Below are 26,297 nucleotides of genomic sequence, written 5' to 3'. Positions count from 1 at the left end.
GGACGGGCAGGCAGCCGACCGAGTGGTGCCGGGGGATTAAAAGGGACGAGACGAAGGTTGGGAATTGACGGGAAGGCAGCTGTCCCTCTGCGGAACACACCGGCGGGGGAGCAGCGCCACGGGGGCTGGAGGTGGGAGCGAAGGACCCTTCTCGGCTGGGCTCTGGCCGCGCAGCCTGGGCAGGAGCAGCCTGTGACTGCCTCGAGCGTGGGGAGCCGAGCGCCCCCGGCAGCCCTGCTCACCTGAAGAGCAGCGACCGGCCCCGCGCTCCTCCGTTCGCTCCGAGAGCAGGACAGCAGCGCAGCTGGCAGCCAGGGGTGCCTGCTGTCAGGCCTCTCGGGGAAGGATCGCCTGAAGGAACCGCCAGGAACTCACAGGCAGTAAAAGAGGAACCCAGGTCCATAAACAGGGACGTACTGCAGGCAGCCAGAGCTGTCCGTTTGCTGGGGGGCACGTGGTGCCTCACCAGTAACACTCCAGGAAACTGTTTTGGTTTTTTACAAGCTGAACCTCCGGAGTTTTAACCTGTTTTTCACTTCGATTGTAATGCAGCTACTGGCTTGGGTGCTTCCCACGCGGTTTGGTAACACCAGCAGCGATGTGCAGGTGGAAAACGAGAGGAACGAGTTATTTCGGTGCCTCTCACGACAGCTGAAGTGACGCAGCACCCACAGGGCTTAGTCTTGTAGCGAGGGCAGAATCAGCTGCGCTGTCTGCATCCAGCGAGCCCGGGAAAACATTCACAAAGCCACGGCCCGACCGAGCAGGCTGCATCCCTGCCACAAGACCAAGCTCTGCTTTGAGGAAGCACCTTCCTATGAGAGGCCGGGGAAATCCGTAGTGTTGGCAGGGCTGTCGCCTCCCAGCTGCGCTGCGCAGCTTTGCTACGGGCAAGGACAGATGACTGGGGATGGAGAAATCCAACAGGGCCTCTGGAGACAGCCTCCTGTCCAAGGTGAAGGACGGGTCCTCTAACTCAGCTGTCGCCCTTGCCCTCTGTTCCTACCTCTACCTGTCCTGTCGTGCGCATGTCCTGGGACAGTGGTGCTCAGCATGTCTCCTGGCTAGCCTAAAGGATGGGGAAGCCGCTGCTCCTTCGCTCAGCTTTGTTTTTTTTTTCTGTCTTTGGTGCTACAATTAAAAATAAAAAAAAAAAAATAAACACAACGTCAGCAAAACCACATATATATATATAAAAAATCAAGCGATAAGATATGCCAATACTTCCTGAAGAGGTTAAAAAAAAAAAAAACAACCCAAAACAAACAAACAAAAACCCCAACAACAAGTACATATCTGAGGTATTTCATCTGCTCAAAAAAACCTGACTCGGGCCCGGAGGATGGAAAGGACGTCACCAGGGCAGGAGGGATGGCGCTCGGATCTGACCTCCAGGCGGGGGAGGATGTGTGCGGGACGGCAGGAGGAGAGGGGACACAGCGAGGCCACGCGAGCAGGGGCTGAGCTCGCGGAGCCACCGGGTCTTGTGTCAAGGGGGGCAGAGGATCAAACCCAAGCGAAAACAAGTTCAGGCTGTCAGGGTAAATGTCAGCGGGATGAGTTCCCCAAGGGCAGAGAGACAAGGTCGAGGGCATTTACAACTTGGCTGAAAGCCTGAAAAAGGCAACGACAGTAGGGAACGGGCCAGCACCAGCCAGGAGAACGAAGCAGCTGAGCGAGCGGGGGTTTTCTGTGTCTGGGGGTCCTTCCCCTGCGGCCAAGACCTCCGAGAGGGGGGGAAGGAGGTTCACCAAGTCTCTCGGGACTCCACAAGCAAGGACCGTGGGCCCGAGGGGAGGACTGGAGCACGGCAGAGCCTGAAGAAAAGCGAGGAAGCTCGCCTGCTCGGCAGCTGCGAGCCCGGCAGGAGAGGGGCAAGGCAGCCTGCCGGCCGTTCGGATTGTCAACACACTGGGATGTTTTGTGGGAAGAGCCTGCGTGGCTGCTGCTTCGAGGAGAACCCCGCTTCCCTGCCCCGACCCCGGCTCCTTCCACCTGCCCTGGTGACGTCTCAGCCATCTCTCGACCCGCCGCTCCTAGAGACGATCCCTGATTGAAAAACGCCAGGGGTGCCCCCTCTCCATGTCCCGCCCCCCAGCGGGAACACGGCAAACCCCGGGGGGAGGAGGAGGAGGAGGAGGAGGAGGAGGAAGAAAACGGAAGAGAGAGGGAGGAAGAAAGGGGAGAAGGAAGGAAAAGGCTGGACAAACGGACGATGAAGAACAACTCGCTGGCGTGGAAAGGTTTCAGCATCATCATCTTGCCGTCGGCCAGCCGCAAAGCAGGTTCCTTGAGATGAGGTAACGTGTGCGACTCCTTCCCGGCTCGCTCCCCGCCGCGAGCAGAGAGGGAGAGCTGCCGGGGGCCAGTGTGAGACAGCGAGCGCGGCCGTCCGTCAGAGAGACCAGCTGGTGGAGGGCTCTGCGCCGGGCGTTCCCCGCGATGAGGTAGGGCTGGGAGAGCAGTGGGAGCTGCTGCTGCTGCTGCAGGAGCTCTGCGTGCTGGAGCCCGCGATGAGATGGACGACTGGCTTCTGGGCAAAGAGCACTCCTGCAAGGCACGGGGAGGGAAGAAGGGTTACGGGGTGACACAGCTCAGGAGGATATGGTAGAGAGCAACCCCAAAGGCTTCACCCTAACAGAAGGGGGCCCAGCGCAAGACCAGCAGGCTTCGAGGCAGATCAGAGCATCGGCGACGGCAAGGATATTAGCGGGGGTACTCTGGGACTTGCTCTGTCAGCCCCTGCCGTGGGATCTTTTGCTTACAGAAGACTGGAAGATCCCAAACGGCTTCAACACCTCTGGAGGGTGCAGCGCCAGGTCTCCCACTGGGGACTTTGTCACGTAAACGTGACCTGCACAAGTCAAATGGCTCGAGCTGAGTACAGGGACAGCAACAACTCTTGCTTCCCTACAGCATGTGAGGAGAAGCTGAGTTAAGCTCCTCCTGAATAGGAGAAGGGGCACAATGCTCCTTCCTGCTAGCACTTACTACAGAAGTTCCCTCTCAGGAGAAGCTGGATTTCTCACCAGGTTCCCTCTTCCCTGCCACAGCAAAATGCCACTTGTGGACTGCCAGCAAAATGCTTCCCCGGGGACAACTCAAGAGTAGAGATCACGGCAGAAACACGAATGCCATTACAGCAACAGCTCCTTGCACAAACAGAAAATCACCGAGAACCAGCATTCAGGAGCATCTGAGATTTAAAAAATAGTAACCACCACCACCTCCAAAAGGAAGGAGTATTCATCTTGACCAAAAAGAAAACAAATCAGCTCCTGCTGAGCTTTCTGAGCCGGGTGAGCTGTGTGCTGTGCTTCAGCAAACAGCCAGCCCCTGGCAGCATGCCACCCTCCGCACATCCCACTCAGCATCCCCACACGTCCCCGGAGAGCGGCTCCTCCTCACCAGCATAAATCGTGCCGTTAATCTCCACCGACATGTTGATGCTCCCAATGCCGTTAGGTGACAGATTCAGTGCTGCCGCCGCCGCCGAGTCCGGTTTATCTTCTGTCCAGAAAAGAAAAGACAAAGTTAGAGAGGAACTACACCATCTCTTGTGCTATCCAGAGCTGATCGGATACCTCCGCGGCCCTCCTTTTGGCTCTTCTCTGATGAGGAAAAAAACCACTGTCAGTCCTCTTACACAGGTGCCCAGGCGTGAACTGTATGTGGGCTGGGATCCCACTGAAGTCCCCGACTGGGGCCAAATGAACAACCCCTCCGCAGAAAAAGCCACCAGCACACGAGACATGTTTACATCGGCTGGATTGTGGCCGAGTTTGCAGCAGAGCTGGGGCGCAGGCAGAGCCTAGAGCCGCCCCCCGGGGTGGGGATTTCTCAGGGAGCTGCTGCCACTTGCGGTGTGCCGAGCTCAGGCTGCAGCAGCTCCAGCGGCCGCTGGAGGGGGACTGCCTGAAGCATGACAGGCTCAAACCCAGGACGAGCACGCTCGGCTGCCCCTAGTGCATGTGAAGTCTGTTTTCTCTGTCCCCTCCGCACGGACAGCCCTTTCTAAGGCATCCCGGGCAGTTGTGGAAGTGACAGTGCAGAGCAGGGATCCACTCTGCTCTGATGTCTAAGGGGAGCTGAACATCAAACCCTCCTGGATGCTTCTGAACCCTCCAACCGAAACAACCTGAGTGTGAGCCTGGGATTGCTCCTCCACGCTCATTAATTCGGCCTTAGTTTGCACAGTGCCACGGTTACCGGCCCCGCAGTGTTGGTTTCGGGGCATTGTGCTATTAAAACAGGGAGAGACGATGGAGACAGTCTGCCCAGGCTCTGGCACTGCACGCAAAGTGCGTGTTCGGAGCTCCCTTCCAGTCTGCTGGGACAGCGAGGCCACTGTCCCTGCGAAGAATGCAAAGGGCTTTGTTAACGTTTAACCCAAACGGTACTATCAAGCTAGAGCGAGCTCGTGCGGTGCTTTTCAACTGTGCCTCCCAAAGCGCTTTACAAAGCACAGCATTATTTTTATTTTGCAATTGGGAAAATTAGGGCCTGAAAGACAGCACAGACTTGCCCAGTCCCCTAAGGAAGGTGGGAATAGCATCACTGACTCCTGCTGAGGGCTCAGTCCTCTGCCTGTTACTGATCGTGGAGACTAAAACCGATCCTAGCCTTTTCATCTAGGAAGTTCAGCATGAAGAGGAAAAAAATGAAGTGAGACGAGGGAATGAACGTTACTTGATAAAACTTGTATTCCTCTTTACTCACTTTTTTTAACGTGAAAGTGAAGTTGACGTGGATGCGCAGCTGTCAGGACCTGCAATTTGAGGTCTTGATCCCATTTAACTGGGCAGCAAGAGCATATATATCTCTCGCAAAGTGTCTCCGGGAAGCATATCACTGCTAGCCTCAGAACAACTTTTCCCCTTCTTCTAAGCAGTGCCAAACCTGCCCAGCCTTGCGCCTACATGCAAATGGACGCTTAATAGGGCTCCGAGACCTTCAATTTGAATGGATCAAAAGGTTCAGAGGAAACAGCTGTTGGGACTGAACCTTCTGAGCCTTTGCCGTCCAGCAAAGCGCAGCCCCAGGACAGGCAGGGAGCCGTGGCGTTTATCAGCTTTTGAAGCCACTCCGCAACAGTATTGATTCTGACAACGTGACCTTTACGGGGTGACTCCCCTTGCACAAAGCATTTCAGGAGGGCATTTCCCTGGCCATGAATACTGCTTCCCCCTGACCTCCTAACCCAGCCCTGCCAGGAGTTCTCTGCCTGCAGGGCTGCAGCAGATGCTGGCAGGAACCACCTGACTCGCTAAAAGCTCTGGGATGTGTAGGGCCCCCTGCAGATACACAGGTCTTTGTAGCCTCCTCATCACACCTGCCAAGGGGATTCCTAAAAGCCGGGCATCTCTCTCCCCTAACTGCCACCTGTACAGAGAGAGCTGTCACCTCCAGGATCAATTAATAGGGTTCCCGACGAGAAAAGGACAGGAATTCACTCCCTGCAGCACAACCCTGGATGAGGGCAGGGCTGGGGAAAGTACGCTCTACTTGAGGGGCTGAGCACCTGGCACAGGACCAGGCTGCCCCTCCAAAAGTCATCTTAGTGACCGGATAAGCTTCCTGAACACGCTTAGGGTGGATCTGCTTCCAGGCTGGGCTATGCATCATCAAAAAAAGAATAAGAAGTGCAGCCGTAAACTCTAACAAAACATTTCTCTGCTTTAGCTCGGCAGTTCCCCTGCTCCGTTTTAGTAACTTTGTGACACTGACCTCCGCCCAGTGCCCAGAGATGACCAAGAGGTGTTTGACACCCTGGACTGGGAGCGGCAGCCTGCAAAGACCCTTCGTGTGCCTAGAGGCGCATCTTACCCTTGCCATTGATTTTGATTTTCATGGGGATCTGCCGCGCCATGCTGAAGAGGTTGCGCTGCAGAGCCTGCTGGACGAGCCGCTGCTCCTCCTCCGTCATCCGCGAGACCTTCTTCTCCGGCGGCTCCCCGGACTCCAGCCGCTCCCTCAGCTGCTCCAGGGTGGCTGTTCTCGCCGCCACCGTTGCCTGCTGGCTAGCCAAGGTCACCGGCACAGCGATGCGATTTGGCATAGACACAGTCAAGGGCACACCGTCACCTAGAGAAGGACAGAGTCACTTAGTCTCTCCCGCAGCCCTTCCTAAAGCAGGCACACAAAGGCTCGGCTGCAGGCAGAATATTCCGCGTATCCTCACCCACCCAAGCCCCGTTACTCTCAAATCCAACTTAGTCTGGGGGGGCAAAACGGCAACTAACTGAAATAATCGCGTTTCTCTGCCCGTAACGCAGCCACCCTCTGCGGCGGGCGCAAAGCCGACCTTTTCTGACAGCTGCTGCTGGAGACACGCGAGGATTGCTGGTCCCGCTGCCGGGCGCGACGCCGATGATCGGGAAGCGGATCTTTGGGGGAGACAGGAGGGAAGGAGGCCCCGTGGCGGTGGGCGAGTAGCTGAACAAGGAGGAGCTGTAGCTGGGCCGCCTGCCTTCCCGCCTGTTGCCGTCGATCGCAGCCTGAAGCTCGGCAGGAGAGCTGAGGGACTTCTTCTCGCATTCGTAGGCGTACAGGTACTTCATATACCTGGGAGAAGGGCGAGCACAGGGAGACTCAGGCAGGTTTCTCGACAGAGCATGAAATGACAGGCTGCAGCACCCACTGCGTCGTCCAGGCAGACTTTCAGACTGAGGTGCCCTGCAGATTTGGAGTCTTTGCATCTCACGACCGCTGCTGTGCTTGGTGTCATAAGTGTTATGGAGTTTGGGTGTGAGGCACAGCTCTCATGAAGAAAGCACATGGCTGCATACCACTGCAGCTAAAGTTTTAACAAATAAGATCTCGAACCGTAACACTTACCAGCAAGGAGGGTGATCTAGGAGTTACCTTGTCCAGTTTGTACCGGGCAGCACCAAACCTATCGCTTTTGCTGAATTCTGCCACACAAATTTGCAGCAAGCAGTCTGTTTGTACCAAAGGCTGGAGGAACAGCACGGAGCTTCCCTCCCTGGGACTCCACAGCTCTAAGAACTAAGAGCTAACAGCTCTTTAGAGAGTTACCAGCTCTAAGAACTGAGTTTCATTTTTACAGGGGTGCGCATTCCCAGAGTCCAGCCTCGCATGCTCTAGTCGCCGGACAAAAGCGCTGCTTTGCCTTGCTGCTTAAACTCTGCAGTAGGTTTAATTTACCAGCCTTCTCTGCTTATTCTGCTTTTTCTTCCTTTTGGCTTGCCTACTCAACGTGAGGTACTACAGGCCAGAAAAGCAATCCTCACGGCAGGCAGGCGCTAAATGCAGGTGTCCACAGCTTAGCAGTGACGACATGAAATGATCGAGTTTATACTTGGTGACTATATATCAGCAGCCCCCCTGCCCGCTCATGGTGCCAAGTGGGACAGAGCAAGAGACCCTCCTTGCCCCGAGGAGTTCAAGTCCCAGGGAACAAGGTGATGGTGTGTTAGTGCTGGGATTGTAGGGAGGGAAGGGGAGAACGTTCCGGAAGGATCGCTGCTCAGCAAAACAAGAGAAGGGATAGAAAGGGAAAACGGCAAGCTGTGGGCGAGAGAGGAGGGATAAATAAAGCAATTCATCAGCTCCTCCCTAGCCACAGAATAGGATTTAGTCTCATTTTTAACACCTCAGTCCCTATTTTGCACTCCCCAGTCCCTGCTCTGTTCCTATCCATGCTTTTAGGCTCTCCAGACTCACTGGGTTCGAAGCGTGAACGCGGCACTGGTGATGGAGGTGGGCAGATTAAGGCCTTTGGTGATCTCCCGCCAGATCTTCTTGTTGATGATTTCCACCAGCCCTCCTTTCTCGGTCACCAGTTTGTACAGCATGTAGAGGTCCAGGATCTGCTTTGCCATGATGGGGATCCGATTGATGGGAGTTCCTGCAGGGAAACAGCAGGGAAGGAAACATGGAGGGCGCGAGAAAATGAGGCCGAGAAGGCTGGCGGGTTGGGGCTATCGATCTTCTTTCTAATAGGAAAGTCAGGCAACTCTATTTGTAGCCTGACTTGAGGCCCCTCTACGGGCGAGTAAATGAGCCAGAGAAGTGTAGCTACATGGCACGTCCTTTTCACGAAAAATCCTTTCCTGTAGGCAAAAGCAATTATCAGACAAATAATAACCTGCAGCTAAGAGCAACTTCTCAAATAGGAGAGGGGAAGTGGGGACTATTCAATCCTAGGGGCGAGGGAGCAGCACAGAGGAATCATTTTTTATGAGCACCCAGGGCAATCTCAGATAAAATCTGGATTGCTTGTGCTCAGGAAGGGGCCGAGCAGCCTGGCAGCTCGAGCTGCTCATGCACTGGGACTCTGCTCCCTCGCTCCCCAGGATTTGCTCGGGAAGAGCAAACAAAAAGGGGATGTGACACTCGGCAGCATCTCCCTCCTCCACGCACATGTACCTCCATCGTCCCTCACAAGCAGGCGCTTAGCTCTGGATTCTGCTCTTACAAAGCATTTCCATCCTCCCATGAGCTCCCAAATGACGCCCCGCTGCGGGTACGTGTCCCTCGGTGGCAAACGCCACCTGGGAGCAGCAATTTGTTGCACGGTGGGGATGGTGCAGGTGAAAAACCGAAGGGTGTAACGGGGCATCGGCGACCGCAGGCACTGACTGCATCCCCCTCGTTTTTAACCCGACAGTGCCCTTTTGGCTGCACCTTTCAGCCCTTCAGGGTCTGAAAAGGTCAAACCGATGAGATTTAGGCAAGGAGAGGAAAGGGGAAAAAGATGCTGATGCAGCAACCCTTTCATTTTGCATAGGAAATACTGTCCTGGATCAAAGAGCGGTCCATCGGAGGTCAGTATCCTGTCGACCACAATGCCCAGCACCAGCCGTTACAGGAAAGCCGGCGAAACGCCGTAATGGACAATTATGGGATACCCAACCCACAGGGGAGGCTCCTGCCACTGCTCATCAGCCAGCGAGCCGGTTAATGCCCCGGAGCAGAGCAGTTTATGGCCCTTATAAATGGGTTTTATTCTGGTTAGTGAAAAGGAGCTCAGCGAGCTCTGCAGATGTCCTCATTATACATGTAAGTGTAATTTTTTTCCCCTTTCTTTTTGAAGCCTATTACGCATTAGCTCACAGCACCAATTCCCACAGGTTAACGAGATGCTGGATAAAAGCAGCAAACTTCTTCGGCTTTGAAAGGGTGGCCTTCAATTTCACCCAGTCACCAACCCTTAAACGTAAAGAGCAACCCGATCGGGCTCAGCCCACATGCCCCATTACTTTAGATCTTTCATATCCTTTTTTCCTTGCCTAAACAGCCCCTTCCCTGGCCACAAAGCTGCCATTCCCAAGCTGTCATCCACCAACTGCATCAGATCCTCTTCCTGCATTTCCCATGCGACAGCTCCCCGCGGGAGCAGAGGCGGTTCCCGATTGTTGGATGCCTTCTGGCTCCAGCCAGAGCCGGTCCCCTCCCGAAACGTCAGCCTGTGTGGACGCAACCCTCGCTTCGCTTCGCTTTCTCCCCCGGCACCATCTTGTCTTGGCGCGTCACGAGGAGGATGAGGAGCGCGGCAGTGGCGTCGTTTCGGGCTGGGAGCAATCATGTTACCAGCCCCAAGTTATCATCCATCAGCTGAGCTGCAGCAACCAGAGTCACACCCAGCCCGCTCCGAATGCAGAAGCATGGAAATGTTTGTCTCAAAGGACCCCAGAAAGAGCTAGGACTAGCTCTTCCCACCCCCACAACCTCCCTTCAGCAGCAGTTTGGCGTTTGTGCCCCAGCAGCGAGGGAAGGCAGAACATCCTAACAAGGGAAATCACCAAGAAAACGATTTGGGGCAAAGCCTGGGCGCTGCCAGGGCAGGGTTGAGACCCTTTCCTCCAGCAACCCCGCCACCACCCACTCGTCCCCAATCCCATTTAGAGAAGGGCATTAGCTGGTCCAGGAGGGACTTTCATCCGGAGACCAGATGGGGAGTGAAAGGGGTCACGTGTAAGGCTCCTCAAGCCGACAACATGGAAGCAAAATAAAATACCTACTTTTTAAAATACTCCATTTATCCTCATCAGTTTTAGCTTTTTCTAGACCTCCCCACCTCAGCGTCTGAAAATGTAAATTTATCCAAAAGCTCCCGTGATAAACGTTACCTACAGGGGTGGGAAATAAGGGCTTCCACCTATTTCCAGAGAGCCTGCTCACAGCTGGAGTGGGACCAGCACTCAGAGCTGACCTCTCGTCCTCACGTTACCACCCCTTTGACACCCACCCTTCCTGGAGTTTTCTTTTAAACAGGACCCACGGTCTGAAGCGCCCCAGAATTTAACCAGCAGCTTTTAAGCCAAGCTAAAACCTATCTATTTTTTTTCTTCTTTAGTTTCTTTGAGCAGGCTGAAGAATTTTACAGCAGGGACACGGCTTCCATCCTCTCATGCTCATGCACAGAGACGCACTCATTTTCCTTTTGAGCTTTCCCTTAGGTGGAGACCACTCCACGGAACACCCTCGGGCACGGGATGAGTGAGCCGAGCGCAATTTGCGTCCCGCACCCCGTGAATTCACTGTATTCCTCACCGCCTCGGCCCATTTTGTAGGAACTGCCTGCAAGTGGAGCTGGGAAACCAGGGCGAGCTGCTCGTGGAGCCCCCTCCTCCCCCAGCCCAGCTCCGAGGCGATAAAGTCTTTATTGGAAACCCCCAGCGCTCCAACAGGAAGGGCTGAAAAACGAGTGCCATGGGACGGCTGGATGCTGAAGGCAAGCGGATCCTTTCACAGGCGGCTGCGAGGCTTGTCAGGGGCCGTGATGGATTACTGTCATCTGGCAGCATCAGGATTAATGATCTGGAGGTCAGAGGGGAGAATTCCAGAGGGAAAGGTCAGCAGCCGGGGGCACAGCGTAAGACTTGTTGCCTTTTGATGGCAAACTCATTTTACTGTACTTTCAAGCTTGGGTTTTGCCGGCTCAGAAATGCTCTACGTACCACGCCTGCAAAGAGCCGGAAGCCTTGCTCAGCTCCAGAAGAGGCTGGGGAAGACGAGCGGCTCCTCTCCTCAGAGTTTTCCTGGTAAACAACTTGCTTTCCTTTAAGCAAAACCCCAGCGAAGCAAGCGTGGGCCATCCCTGCAAGGCAGCAGCCAGGGCGGGGGGACACGGAGTCTGCGCCCCCTGGAAAAAGGGGGTGTGTGGTTGATATGCATGGGAGACCTCAGGAAGAGAAGCTTTAGGACAAGCATAAATGTTCCCCCTTTCTGCTGTGTTAACCGCTGGGCTCCAAGCAGGGGACAGAGCAAAGAGCCAAGAGTGGGAACACAGCCCCAGGGCAAGAGGCTGCTGACTCCGGCCAACCTGCCTCCCCCTGTGCTTACCAAAGGGACTGTGAACAGGACAAAAAGCCCCAAAACAGCACTGGAAGGAAAAGGAATCAGCCCGCAGCCCATACCATAGTGGCTGGGTTTTCTGAAGGGAAAGACAGCTGCAGCTACAATTCAGATTTCTGGAATAAAGAGGTTCCCTGGAGGAAGCCTGACTGTAGCTATAAACATCTCTGTCCTTCAAGGGAAAACAGCAGCCCCTTCTGCCAAGCTGTTTCACCCCCTTCAAAAGCTGCTTCTGTTTCAGGCAGACACAACAGAAGCCTAAAGGGCTTATATGGAGAGGCTTGAATGTCCCCTATGTCGGAGAGGCTGACGGGGAAGCTGATGTTCGCTCTTTAAGAGGAGACGGAGGAAGATGTGAGCCCCAGATAATGTCTGAATGACTGTTCTGACATCTTTTGGCAACAAAACATTATCTGAGGAAGGGGTGCTGAGCACTCAGCACACGCAGGCTCTGCTCCCCTCTGACGACAGCCAGCACCCAGCGCTGGGGCTCAGCCTCCCCTTTTGTTCAACGGGACCCTATTTCGGACCAAAGTCTTCCTCACCCACCCAGGCACGCTGCCCAAGGTGGTTTTTTTCCGTGCTCTTCATCCTGACATAGCCAGGCTTCAGATTTATACCAAGATCTGAAGAGGCAGACTGATGTTAAACAAAGACAACTGCCCCCCTAAGACTGTAACAGGATCACGGAAGATGAGTTCCCTCCGGTTCGCAGGGATTTCCTCGGCTTTACGAGCCCTCCGTGACAGAGATCCCCTGCCAAGAGACTCACTCCTCTCCTCGGGCTGAGCAAAACCCACTGCAGGGAGTTCCCCATCATCAAGCAGCCTAAGCCACGACTTGTCCTGCATGCAAGAGACAAAGAGCAGTTAATTATACCCAGCCTGAAGCAGTGTTTTTTTCAATCGCCTCCCAGTGTTGTTTTTTTTTCCTACCCAATTTACTTTCAGAAGTGTCCATTTTTAGGTAAAGAACAAAGGAGGCACGACTCTCATACGCTTATCCCGCAGAACAACATTTGAAGTGTGATACAGCACATTTTGGAGTGAAGAAGTGCACGGGCAGAGAGGGGGCACATAGGTGTTACCCTGCACGGGTAGGGGAAGAGCTGCTCCTTCCCGTCTCCAGCAAGCACTCCGAAGGAACAAGAAACACCAGACGGCCAAAAGGAAGAGGCTTTCCTTTTAGTCTGCAGTGATTTACAATAATAGAATAGTTTTGAACCCAAGCTTGAAGAAATCTTCGTGTTTCTTCAGGAGACAGAATAATTACTTGGTGTAAAATCCATTTTGACAGAAACCCAGCCCCGCAGGGAGCATTCAGCCACCCCAGTTCCTCTCTCTGCCTGAAGGTTTTCGTTCTTGCTTTGAGCCCATCCTAACGGTGAAGTCAGCGTTAAAATAAAAGGAAAGGTACACACAGAAGGGAAACAAGCTCTCCTGCTTCCTCGCTGCCCGTGCCCCGGCTGATCTGATCTCTCCCCGCATTCATGGCATTTCCACAGCGGGCATTCGCGCCTCCCAATGGGAATGTCACCACCTGATCCGCGAGCCTGCAGACCATTAGACACTCCTCTCAAAGCGGGAGCCAGGCTCGAGGGCAATTAATCACCCTCTATTTGACAGGAGGCCCGCTTCTTATCGGCACCCCTCAAAACCCCATCAGTTTCGGCTTCCCTCGGCAGTAAGCGAGGCTGACAGCAGCCCCTTATCAGATTTCGGCTGCTGAACCGGAGGCAGCCTAACTGGCATCCAGCGACACTGGCCGAGGCTCCAGCCACGTTAACCTCGCCTCGCGGGGTGCTCCTCCGTCCCCCAAACCGAGACCCCACGGAGATGGGTGCTCTCGCGCCGAGCTCGACCCCGGCCCAGCTGTTCGGCTGCTCCTGGCCCAGCTGGGCCCAATATCCTCGCTGTAACAGATTTCTTCCCCAGATGTGGGACAGCCGTGGTGGTGGGGGGGTTCCAGGCGTACGACCTTTGAACTGAGCGGACAAACCTCTCTAGGCAAAGGTGAGTTCCAAATACAGGAGGAAATGCAGAGAAATGGGGGCAGCTGGGGAGAATAAAGGGGGGTCAGGCTGCACCAAGTTAAAAATCGGAGCATCTTCATGCCAAACAGTTCCACCTTCCATCCAGCTGGGTATCTGTGGGGTCATCTCTTCAGTGCTGAGCTACCTCCGCTGGTCAAGTGCTTGAGTTCATCAATCACTTGGAAAACACGCCGTCAAATTTAGGGGAGAGGCTAAAACACCCGTAACAAAGTACCCATGTACAGAAGAGCTCTGGGAGTCCAAGATTTGAGCCCCAGACACCAGTTTTTTGGGGAAATGTGTTACAGTTTGACATCTCAATCTTCAGGGGAAGGGAGGAACGACACCTTTGACTCCGTCACTCAACTCTGCATGCCCAGGAGTGCCTGGGACTCAGGGATCCCCAACCGGCAATCCCTACAGCAGCCTGGGATCAGATTAATAAGCTACAGAAAGATTCACGCAAAGCTAATCACATCAAATTATTTCTTCTATCCTGTCCAATACAGGATAAAACATTCAAGCTGCTCAGGCATTCATGCTGGCTAAACTTAAAACAAATCTGTAATCCACGTAAACTCCTGATGCTATTTCCCATTTACAACCGCATCTTCCACTAAGAGTTCTCCATGGAGCTAAAGCAACATTTAAATATTTCAGCTGCTAAAAACCCATGGATGTCCATCACTGGAAGTGAGAAATTACTTATGCTGGGTATTTTCCCAGAAAAGATTTTGTAGATCTTTCCAAAGGGAAACTTGGAGGCCTTTTCCCGAACAGGGAGAAAGCTCTCACGTCTCCACCTGTGGAATGATTGCTTAGTACATAAAAAAAAAGCAGAAGGAGGGGAAAATTTGCTGCTGATGGGAAAGAACCTGCTTTTTTACAACTTGGAAGTTATCCCAAATTTGGCCCAGGTAAACTCCCCCAAAATAACTTCCATGTCTGGTGGAGACGTTTAGTCACTTGCAAGGCATTCCCTGCAACAGTCTTCTGGATGCTACTGAGGAGTTTAAACGGGAACATCGGTTCTCCCTAGAACTCGAGGAAGTAAAGGCTTTTTAAGCAGGGTGAGGCAGGCAGAGACATAGCCGTGCACAAACTGGGGGGTGTAACGGGGACAGGAACTTCGCCTGGTTGCTTTGGACCATCCAGACCAGAGCTTTGCTGAGGACTGGCTCAGGCAGGAGATGCTGCAGCTGGGCTTGGTGCAGGGCCTCGAGTGAGAATTTTCCACTGCAGAACACCGGCTGCTATTTGGGGAAGCATTTGCTGCGGCTCAGCATTAGGCAGCCAGCACGAACAGAGGATGCTGAGAATTTATGTCTATTGATGTCTCATTTACAGAGCTGCACTGCTTAATTCAGATTCAGAATATCTCCAGAGGATGAAAAGAAGAAAGTGGCAAAATTGAATCACTGGGACGGAGAGTATTCCCTGGACAAACATTTCATAAACACCACTTGGCCTAAAGATAAAAGAACCCATCAGTAAATGCTTTTGTCAATACCCTGGATTTGTTGCATTTCCACATCTAAAATGTGCAGAGCATACAACAGCAGGAAAACATTAAAACCACGCGGTCAGGCTGACAAAGCCCCTTCTATGTATATACACATAAAAAACCAGAATGGTCAAGCCATCTGGGAAAACCAAGGTCACGCAGAAACCTTGAACAAAATTAGTAGAGCTGTACAATCGGAGACGTTTTATGAGCTCTTCACAAAGGCGGTACTTAAAATGAACAAAACAGCTTCCCTTGAAAGGGAGCCTTTCCTAATACGCCATAGCACGCAGTTAGATCTCTTCCCCATCAAACCTTTTCTCAAGAGGAGTTTCTTGCACGAACGCTGCTGATACCAGGGGATGGAAGTCCTGCTGCTCCAGCTCTGTCTTGGCCAGTGCCAGTGGAACGTGCTCAGCTCGGTTATAGCTTGGCTGCTACGAGGAAGAATCACACCACTGACAGTCCTTCACTGTTAGGGGACAGAACAGGCTAGCTGTGCTGCCCAGAACACACTACAGGGTTAATATCTATGTTTTTCTGCTATTTGTCTTACCTATGCCTTTTATCCCACAAAGACGGAGCCAAAATTTAGCTTCAGGGTATGGCCCCAGGGTAAGAAAGGTCTGAAAAGTGGAAGGTGCACGGAAGATGAAGTGCTCGTCTCGAGCACTGAGACCTGAGCACATCAACTCGCCCACCTGGCTGCTCGGTGTTTGTGTTATTGAACCCGCTGCAGCACAAACCATGAGCACGCCTCCTGGAGGGCTGCGATACGGAAGAAAGGACTTTCAGAGTCACCACAAACATTTACCGCGCCAAGGAATCCACACCCAAAGCATGAGAAGCTAATTTTGCACAGGTTCACGACACGTCCCTCACCACAGACGTTCCTGGAGTTAATGCCTGCGTTAATGTTTCAGCCTTGGCACTCAAAAACCCTCTTTCCCAGTTCATTTTGGATACACGAGTGCTGCAAAATGATCAGCGATGCAGGAGGAGGAACTCAGCGGGAGGAAAGAACCTTTGGTTTGAGCTGAGAAAGGGAGTGGGGATGCAGCAACCCAGCGTGGTCTCCGTGGAGCTGCAGCAGGTTGGCCGTGGTGCGGGACGGGTCCCGAGGGAGCCGTGCACCGAGCCCTGGTGTCCCCTCCTCGCCCCATCTGCCCCTTCAATCACCGCCAGGGTGGGGCCCATTCACCGAACCCCACACGGGGCATAAAAAGCCCAACAAAGGAAGAGTTACAGCCTCCCTCTCATCTCCCCCTTCCATCATTATTGCCACCGAAGGGCCATTTTATCGCTTGCAGCTGTGGTCGTTCAGTGACAACCTGCTGTGCTCAGAGGCAGATGAGACCTGCACATTTGATCTGCATTAAGCCTGTTTCATGGCTTCACATTTCTAGGTACATTCCAAACAGCAGCACCAACAGCCAAATCTTTTCATCCCTCCTCTTACTCAGGAGCTTCTGAAATCTGCATTTATCTTTCGCATCAGGCTTTTCCATTCAGCATCAGCTAGCAGCCTGTGCCTTCCACCAGCCCCAAGCAAGGGCCAGCACTCCAGATGCTCCCGGATGGCAGCAAAATCCCCATCTTTACACCAGCAGTGTTTATTAGCAGGGCTGCCTTCCATTCCCTTCAGACACAACGTGCAAATGAAGCAGCTCTTCACACCTAGAAGCTAAGAAACACAGCACTTGGCTCTCAGGTGCAATGAGGCCTCAGCTTTACCCAGCTTTGGAGGACCCTTTCAGAGCAAGGCAGCTGCTCAGCCTCGTTTGTTTGAGGTTGCTTTTTAGGGATGTAAAGTGAGAGGAGCAGAAGTTGAAGTCCGAATGGTACCCTGTGATAATTTTGCTGTAGAAGCCCCCAGATTTTGGGACACACCAGAATATGGCACGCGGTGGGCAAGTCCATCTGCTCGCTACAAAAACACAGTCCAGCTGCAGAGGGCAGTGGGGAGAGGAGTCGTGGCAAATAAATGCATAATACAGCCCCTGAGAGGGGGGCAAAAGATTTACTTCGCAGTAAGGCACAGCAGCTCCGATCAGAGCCAGAAGGTGCCTCTCACTTCAATGTATACCTCTCGATTTTCATATCAACCCAAAGAAACTCAACTCCTCCTTCCTGTTGCTTTTGGGGGTGGCCAGAACACAAAATAAGCCCAAAACTGCCTCGCTCCCTGTGATCTAGCCAGTTTCCCCAAGCAGGGCCAAATATTTCCAGACCCTCTGGTGGAAAGCTGGCAGCTCACTACGCCTCTCCCCCATGGGTGGTGGGGCTCTTCGATTTCATTTCCAGCCTTCTCGCGAGCGAGAAAACAAGGGAGCCTCCAGAAAACAAATACACTTGGAAATGCCCAGATGATTAAAAGCTAAACTCCTACAGCAGCCAGCTGGTGACCAGCTCAGCCCCTGCACCAGGAAGGTGTCAATTATAAATAATTAAAAGGTAATAGGAAGGAGACACTAAAGTATTAAGCAGATTTCTCCCTGGGTATCTGGAGGTTTCTATTGCTGCCAATCACACCCTTCAGATTGTCTTGGATGTCAGTCATCCCAGCCCTTGCATCAATATGCGAGCTCAGGTTAACATTTGCAAGTCAACTAATTAAGCCTGGTTACGCTTCCGCACATGAAAGCCAAAAATAACAGCAACACCCAGCTCCAGTTTTTAACTGACTTGGAAGTGAAACCTCAAGCTTCTGGATTAAAATTTACCAGGTCAGCTGTTAGCTCCAGCCACGCCAGGGAGAAAGACAGGGAGAGGAAGAGGACTTGAAATAATTGTGCCTGGATTTCCCATTTTGAATAGCCGAACGGGTCTAGTGGTCTAGTCACGCACAGAAGGGGACGCATCCCAGAGATTCAGGGCTCAAATACCAACTGGAAAGGAGACTCCAGCTCCAATCCTGCAACCAGGTAATCTTCAAACAGACGAGACTGATCCTGCGTCTTTACACCCTATGAGATTCTCAGGGCACAATACTGCTGGTGGTGCTGAGGCTGCCCCCCTCCAAACGCACACCAGCTGGCTTGTTTGGTCCAGCACGCTGCTGTGCCACAAGGGAGCAAAGGGCCCCTTTTATGTCTGCTCTTCACACTTACCTTCACAACTCAGCAGACTTTTTGGAAACAATCAAAAGGCCCATTGCACAATTTAGTGCTTTTTGTCAGAAGAAATCTCTGTTAGACAAGTCAGACTGGCCTGGCATGCTTGGAGAGGTAAAGGAAAAGAACACCACAAAGGATTTACCAGAAACACTCAGAGGCAGGTGACTAATCAGCTCTCTCCACGGACACGTCCACCAAGGTCAGCGCTAACAAAGCATCGTGTAGGAAGTCCCAGACGTGAAAGCCCCTAGCTGAACTCCTGGCAAGGCTCAGCGCCGTCCCTTCGCACTGGCAGTGCCACAGCCGTTCAGTGCCTTGACACACATACTCAGAGCCCCTGGGCGTTTCAACCAACAGAAGGTTCTGAACCATCAATAAAGTTTGAAATGAAACCATGACATGAAACAGTACCGTTGATTTCAGCTTCACGTCCTTTGTTTTACATGAAACCACACATTTGTACTTTTTATTTTATAATACTTTGTAACGAGGGAACTCAACTTTGATATCTAGGGGCTGGAAAGACTCAGGGTATCTCAGCTGAGCTGCTTCACACATGCAGCACCATGCCTGTAACCAGGAGAGACACAAGCTGCTGACACCGCAGGAAGGAATGTGAGAACTGTTTTGAACTGTTTGCTCCCGCACTGTTACACGGGGTTACTACGTGGAAAGCTGACATGTTGTGAATCTAAAGGAAAACCTGGCTTTATCTATTTTTCCAGGCCCCAGATTGTGAACTCTGTACAGCGTGTGACGGCATTCACACTTGGCTTCCACATGCCACCGAAGCAGAACACGAGACGTGTGATCGTGCCACCTGAGCAGCTTATTCTGAAGGGGAGACCAGAAAATCCCCAGCGGTACTCAGCCTCGTTTCAAAAATCCTCGGGGAACCAGGTCGCTCAGGCTCTTGATGCATGGACACTTTCAGTACTAGGTAGGAGCGAGGGAAGAGAAATACCGTCTGTGACATTAGGTTACAGGGCACAAGAGTTCTTTCCTGCTGGGCTCCTTATTTCCCAAGGTAAATATCTCGAGACTTACCCCTGCCCTTCCATCTGATCTGCAAGTTCAAGGGCTGGATTTGTTCTTTCAAATGCAGGAGGGAAGAATTCAGCCTGCCGGGGCAACCCCCCAGTCCCGTTTTCCCTTAACAAGTTCAAACAAAAGCTCACTCACCCCTCTTCTGCATGAAGATGAAGAGGTCATCCAGGAACTCTTTCCGTTCAGGGTCGCTATCCAGTTCATAAAGCTGGAAGGGGAAAATAAAAATAAAGGCACAGTCCACAAGGAAACAGATAAAGTAACAATATTAGCCTGCTCCAGCAGATCATCTGCGGTTTGTACTGGGGGAAAGAAAGGCAGCTGCAGGCAAGGAGGCAAAATGAGGATGGACTCCTGAGCTCTTCAGTGGACAGTGATAGTTTGAGGACCCTCTTTATGGCTTGTTGCCTTGCTGAGCCCCTCAGTAACCTGTCCAGGGGCAGTGCACACTGGCACCTGGAAGGGAACAGGATTCAACTCGGGTAGCGGAAGCACTGCTGCGAGCAGGGTTTGAAACCAGCTGAAAGCAAAGGGGAGAGAAAATATGAGAAGCTGGGAAGAGCTGAGACAACCAAAAGGAACGCAACAGTGGTTAGGGCAGATTAGCGGTCCGTACCTTTGGGGCACCGTGCGGGAATCTTCTCTGCAGCTTCTCCTAGCCTCACGATTCCCTTCTTTGGGGATTGTCACTTAAGTGACAAACCAAGTCCCTTGGAAGGGGGAGGTGAAAGGATAGAGCTTTCCTGTAACTAATGCCTGGCAGGACAGGCTGCTCTGAAATAAGCCCGAAAGCCTTGATAGGAACAATCAGCCTGGAAACTCTTTGTTGCTGAAATCATTTTACCAAAAGGCTTCAAAATCCAATCAGTTCCATAGGAAGCTTACTCCAAAGGAGAGGTACGGCACGCGGCTGTTAGCTGCTGATTTTCCAGAAGGGACAGGTGCAAGTATCGCCTCTTGCACAGAAAATCTAATTTTCACCTGTCAAGAACCCTGTGAGGCCACAACGTGACAGGGCTGCACTCAGTACCGCCGAGATAGGGGAGGGTATGGAACAAGACAGGAGACAACGCTGCATGTAAAGCAGATTTTAATTCCTTCTTGCTTGCATTGAGGAAGACTTGCATAACTCCATGCAACTTTTTGCTGGTTGTAGCTACTCTTGTGAAACAGATCGACAGAAAAGCAAAAGATTCACTGGGAGAAAAATGTCGTTCAGAGCCCCTATAGGTGCTGCTAGCTGCTCAGTACTCATCCAGCCCAAAAGAAGAGGGGCTTTGGGGTGCTCTTCCTGTGCAGCTCTGTGCTTGCTCACACACTGAGCCCTGGGAGGAAAACACGCCGCTGTATTTGCAGAGCAATTAGCTGCACCCTTTCAGAAAGGCAGCTCGGTTCAAAATGAATTCCTCTAGCTGATGTGACACGTTGCTGCCACTTCCAGATCTATTACCACAGTGTGAAAGGGGTTCCAGAAACAAAACACTCTTCTCCCAGCCAGAGAAAGTATTGCCTAAGCGTGAGAAGGCTGCTTACGAAGGCTCAGCTCCAGCTCCATTCCAGAGACCGCAGGCAAACTAGCCAAGTCTGCAGGCTGGTAGCCAGAGGGCTGCAGGACAGAGCAGTTTTCTCACAGGTTAACTACAAAACAGTGAGGGCTCAGTAGTCGTCTTCTGCCACAGCTCAGGGGAAGAAAACCCCAAAGTCAGTCCCTCCCCCCAGATCCCCGTGACCGCACTGACCTTGGCAAAGTCTCGTGAAATTTCTCTTCCTCGGCAGCCGTCGCCTTCATCGCTCCAGGTCACGTTGCCGTTCTAGGGGGAGAGGGAGGAACGAGAGGCTGAAATAGGTGCCAGGGAAAGGCTTTGGGGACAGCTCCAGAAAGCTTGCAAACGCGCATTTATGGGCACAATACCAAAGAAAGGCAGGTAATGGCTTAGAGCAAAGAAACTAGAAAAAGCTTTTGACCAGCGTACATGCTAAAAGCCCCCGGTGGAAGGTGGGGGTGCTACCCAGCCATCCCCCGCTCACACAGGGCTCTCCTTCCTGTCCTTTTAGCCAGAAGAAGGAACTGCTCCCTGCCACACCTGGAAATGCCCTTCTGGCCTCCCCTGGCTTGCCTGCAAAGCCAAAACCCGAGTATGCCAAAGAGAAAGAGGGAGATGATACAAGGGGAATGCTCCTCTCCACCCCAGCACCTCTACTTCTGAAAGTTGCCGAATCTGGCTGTTCCACAGAGAAACGGAAACCCAGCTTTGCTGGATAAAGATTCATTCTTCTTAGGCATTAAAAGGATTACTCTCGTTAGGCTTGTTGTGCTCGGTGACTCAGCATCATCCCGCAACCAGCACCAGGGCTGGAAACCAGCAGAGGCAGCCCCTGGCTGTACGGCAGGACTGAGAACAGCAGAACGATCCTGCAAGCTCTGAGCATCTTTAAACCACACACTTTACATAGGAAGCGCTCCAGAGCCCCTCGAGGATAGAGCCCAGCCAGCTCCACCTGGCAAAGCGCCTCAGCCCACCCTCTGCCCCCACAAACACGCAGCAGGCAGAAGAGAGCTGAAGAAAGCAAGAGGCCCCGACAGGAAAATGCGCGTGAATTAGAGCGGCGGTCCAATATCTGAAACCTCCGAGTCATCTGGTTGTGACACGTCCATTGAATTAGAAAGATGAATAGCTCTTGTCAAGGCCAGCCAAAGCCACATTTCCCCCTTTAAAAACCACTGCAGTGAGCTGCCCTAATGCCTGCTGATTTAGTTTGAGCCAGTAATTCCTGCTGGAAAGTCAATTATCCGGCGAGTCCCATCAACTGAGAGATATTTAATGGGGGATTATTGCCACTTCTGTTATGTCAGCTGTTTATTACAGCAGATCAATTCCCAGCCCTCGCTAGGAAGAGATCTGAAGACCGGTTTTGTTCGCAGGAGGATTCAGCTGGGTGTCTTTTGCTAGCAGAGATTAAAAACAGGGGTGTTTTGTTTTTTTTTCTTTGCCAATTATGATAACATCCAGCTGCTCCTAAAACCCCACTGACTTAACTCAGATCGACAAACCTGGGCGAATAGTCAGAGCAGGAAACAAGCAGCCTCTTCTGAGGGCAGCAGTTATTTTGCATCCCTGAATTTACCCAATCCAAGGCAAAATGGCTTTCAGAGGGTTGAGCTGCCTTCTTCCCAAGCTTGTGCTTGGCTATAAATCCACGGGGCAAACCTGCTCACGGTATTAGAGCCTAAAGCGGGTGCTCCAGAAGCCAAACACTCGTTTTCATCGGGAACTCAGGTCATGCTGAGAGCTTATCCCACTACATTTGAGGACGAGAGAAGAGAAGGGAGCTTCGAGAAGACACTTCTCCACCGCCAGCGGGTTTGAACTTGATAAAATTTTGGCACAACTTTCCATGGGATTACAGACTCTTCAGGAGCTATTTTGTTGTCTTCTTTGAAGAAAAGGTCGTTAGAATAAGGCACAAGGTGAAGGGTCGATGCACAAAGTAAGCAGAACGTATGCACCTCCATCGGGAGGTGCTTGGGAGCACAGATGTAGTTCTCCCCCCACCCTAGCTAGTGAAAAGGAGCTTAAAGCTGGCCGTGTTTTGCCATATGTCCAGAAAACTGGCTGTCACCTGGCATGACATGGAGCGATCCGAGGTGAGGGACTGCGGGTGGCATTAGCAGCTGAGGACGAGCATCTTCGGTCCTCCCACCTGCAGCACGTGTGACTGTGCCGGGCAAAACCCTGCAGCCAGCGGGTTAGAAGCACTTTACCTCGGGTCATACTGCTTTTATTACAGGCTGGAAATGGTTCCTGGCGGTGGTTGGAACAGCGACCTGAGCACAACTGGAGCAGGTCAACCCGTGAAAAGCTGCCTGAAGGTGCCGCGGGTGCTGCACTCGGAGCCTAAAATACATTTTGCACAGCCACAGAGCCCGGAGGAAGCGTGGGTATCAAACTTCCTCTCCGTTCCTCCTAGGAAAACAAAGTTGCCCTGTGCTGAGAAGCCTTCTGTACGAGCAGCAGGAACCTGAGAAATCAATATATCCTCACAAGTCATTAAAAGACCTTTGTATAAGTCAGGCAGTAGGAGCAGGAAGGAAAAAACACTGCGCGGAGAGGCAGCTTGCTCTCCGGGGAGAGCCCTGCCTCTCCCTCCACCGCGCGGCGTCGAGGGAATTTGTGGTGCTTGACAAACAGCCGTTCCCACTGCTCCCAGTCACCACGGGCACGGGTTTATCCCGAGTTCCTTGCAGAAAAAGGCAGGAGGAGCAGCCCGGCGCTGCTCGGGCAGGGAGCATCCCGTGCCCAGGCACACCTCGGGGGCCACCGGAGCGCTCCCCAAGAGGCTGCAGCCCTGCCTTCAGCAGCAATTATATCCGCAGCTATTTTAGGATTACTCCCCAACCACCTGGAATATCTTATTAGAGGGAAGCTCAGATGTCCAGAGCAATTTTGGTTTCCAATCCCGTGTTCAAAAGCCAGAGTTAACCCCTTCCTCCAACGCAAGCGTTACCCAGCAGACGGAGAGGAGAGCGACAAACACCCTCCTGCTTCGTCCCGTTCACCCTTTTGAGAACAAAAACCTAACAAAGAAGCAGCCTGAACCTGCCTGCAGGACATCCATCCCTCAGATGCTGCAACAAGACACCGTGCTCTGTAAAAGCAAAACATTAAGGGACAAAATCTTAAGGAAATACTAAGGGGCAGAGAAAAACAGCTCAGCTGGTCTACCAAGGTTTTACCACACTACAAAACTATTCAAAAGGTAAACTCTAACGTGCTGAACACGAGAAAGAAAAGAAAACCTCATGGCCTGAAATTCAGAAATCAATCTGCAGACCTGCAGCCTTGACGCAGATTTCAGGCCAGAAATCTGCCGAAATATCCACGCAGGGCCCCGGCAAAGTGTTGTGGTGGAAAAGCAAGCCCCTCCCTCACCCCCTGGGTTAACCGAAAGCAGCGAGTCAATGAAAAGGTACAGGGGCAGCAATTTCAGGATTATCAGGGAATCCACAGAAATTCCTTTTGTGGGTAGAGTTAAGCCTTAGGAAGTGAAACAGATGCTATTATAAAGCAAACTGTTGTAGTACTAAACACTGATAAGATCAGGACTACTGCCCTGAGCTGCAAGTTCTCAAGCACGGAGCACGGAGTTATAATTACTGCGGACACAGCCCGCCTGGTAAAGCCCTGCTGGAATTGGAATAAACCCTTCCCACTCCGCCTAATAACAGAGCTCAATTCAGGATCTCCAGCTTCAAAGCTCGTTGCTGAAAACATTTTAGAGATGTCAGGAATGGCGGGGAGGATGGGAAAGGAAAGGGAAGAAAGGACCCGAGTTAACAGATTAATTACCCGTTTTTATAAAGTTTCTTTTGTGCTCCCTCAACCTAGCGATTGCAGCCCCGACACAATTACTTGCAAAACAGGAATCTATTTCCTCACCCGAAAGGAAAAGTCGGACTCTTTGTGAATGGCTCCTATTCACAAACACTCGGAGGAGTTAACCGCAACCTAAGTGACAAGGAGGCTCGCTCGGCGTTAACACGGCTATGGGAAGAGAAATTCTCACTGCCACCCGGGAGGTTCTCAGATCCACCCTGAAGTGAGAAAACAGAAGCAGAAGAATGCAACACGTTCGAGCTTTTGCCACCTGCCATCTCCGCTGTCAGCTAAATATCTACAAATTGGCACCGAGGAAGACAAGCTGCGACCGTTCCTGAAGATAAATTTAGTGCCTGAATGAATCCTAAAATGAGCCGCATCTTCCCCAGGATACAAACGAGCTCCTTACCCCGTGGCTCTGCTGCCAGACACAGCCCAGCTGCTGCTACGTAGCGTAGCCCTGATGAATCCTGTGCACTTGTCCCATGAGATGAGGGTTTGGGGGAATGCCCTGGTTCCAGCCGTGTGTAGGCTGCAGCCTTGTCCCGGGCGGGCAGCAGCAGAGCGGGTACGGGATGCCCTCACCCGCCGATTTAGGCAACTCTGTACCTCTGCGAGCCTCTCCCCCTCGGGTGGCATCAGCAGCAGCTAACCGCGGGACTTCCAGCCAGGGAGAAGGCAGGCGGGCACGTGGGACTTCTTTTTCAAGGCTGGCTCCAGACAGACGCGTTCCCTGTTGATTCGCGCCCGCAGGTCCGCTTTCCTTTTGAGCACACTCACAGGCCTCGCGCTCTGCACTGCAGCACTGAAAGCCAGGGACATCTCCAGTCACTGGGAGCGTGCGCGCAACCACGCACACCGAGGGCTGGAAACCTGGCCCTTGTGGTCATTCTCACGAATGGTTTCTTGCTTCTCTCCCACGTGTTCTTTGGTTATTTTGGTGTCCTTTTTTAAACCGAGCTCCAGCCACTGACGTAGCACTTTGAGCTACGTACCCATACAAACCCCAGTTCAGTTGCTAAAGCAGAAGCAGGCTCTCCCAGGGACGAAGACTTTGCCAAAACAAACCCAAGCCACAAATTTCAGGAGAAGCAGCCATCGGCAACTTCAAACCCACAACCTGCTCCTGCAGAACAAAGCCGTCAATAAACGAGAAACCAGGTATCGGCCGTCACCTGTTCATGGGGAACCCTCCTTCCCCTACGACATTAAAAATGGTGACCCACGGGAATTAAAATCGAATCGGCCCTTGAATTGGGCCCTGGATCTCCAAAATAACCAGGAGACAAGAAACGAGCTGCCTGAGACGCTTTGTTCCTGGGACCTTCACCCCCTGCGGATTAATGAGTATCTCCTGAGCAATACCTGGATGCGCACAACACTCGAGGCACATACTTCAGGTTACGGAATCTCAGCCACTCGTTCCTAGAGCCTAGAGCAAAAGCCAAGTAATTATTTTAAGCTGACTTCTCTTAATAAACACCGTGACCTTTGTAAAAGTTTAGGTCAGGATTTTCAGGAGTGACTGGTGATTTCAGAGGCTCTAACGTGAGACAGCCCTAAAAAAAAACCAGACCAGGAGCTACGCTGAAATCAGATGCGTGCTTTGCCGAGAGTTACCTTGCTGCGTTTAGGAGGGCATGAAATATCAGCTGGTGCCTGGAAACCTTGCCTTTGTTTTTACATTCCACGAAGGAATGCACGAACTAACTGCCTGCTGTAGGAGCAGCCTTGCAAAAGGGCTCGTGCTGCACCAGCCCCGGGTGGAAAAAAGGAGCTTGGGCAGGCAGCAAAGAGACAGGAGCCGTGGTCCTGGCCCTCGTGCCCCGCTCTCCCCGGTAACCAAAACCGCTGCCAAGCAATGCGAGGGACCGCTGGACGAGAACCCACAGCTGCTA

The 26,297-nt window shown here is 52.4% G+C and overlaps 1 protein-coding gene across 1 annotated transcript in view; it reads right to left on the bottom strand.

Annotated features, from left to right (window-relative positions):
- Nucleotides 1–242: 242 nt before the first annotated feature.
- ARID3B (AT-rich interaction domain 3B) overlaps nucleotides 243–26,297 on the bottom strand; it is a 31,416-nt gene continuing 5,361 nt past the window's right edge. The window contains exons 3-9 of the mRNA XM_035566788.2: nucleotides 20,761–20,832; nucleotides 19,157–19,229; nucleotides 7,687–7,870; nucleotides 6,305–6,564; nucleotides 5,827–6,084; nucleotides 3,409–3,510; nucleotides 243–2,550 (exon numbers count right to left, since the gene is read on the bottom strand). Coding sequence (XP_035422681.1) covers nucleotides 2,396–2,550; nucleotides 3,409–3,510; nucleotides 5,827–6,084; nucleotides 6,305–6,564; nucleotides 7,687–7,870; nucleotides 19,157–19,229; nucleotides 20,761–20,832 — 1,104 coding nt within the window. The 3' untranslated portion in view covers nucleotides 243–2,395. The remainder of the gene's footprint in view (nucleotides 2,551–3,408; nucleotides 3,511–5,826; nucleotides 6,085–6,304; nucleotides 6,565–7,686; nucleotides 7,871–19,156; nucleotides 19,230–20,760; nucleotides 20,833–26,297) is intronic.

Source organism: Cygnus atratus, chromosome 11, assembly GCF_013377495.2.
Source record: "Cygnus atratus isolate AKBS03 ecotype Queensland, Australia chromosome 11, CAtr_DNAZoo_HiC_assembly, whole genome shotgun sequence".
Taxonomy (NCBI): Eukaryota; Metazoa; Chordata; class Aves; order Anseriformes; family Anatidae; genus Cygnus; species Cygnus atratus.
The sequence above is the reverse complement of the archived record's forward strand: the minus strand, read 5'-3'. Positions and strand labels throughout refer to the sequence as shown.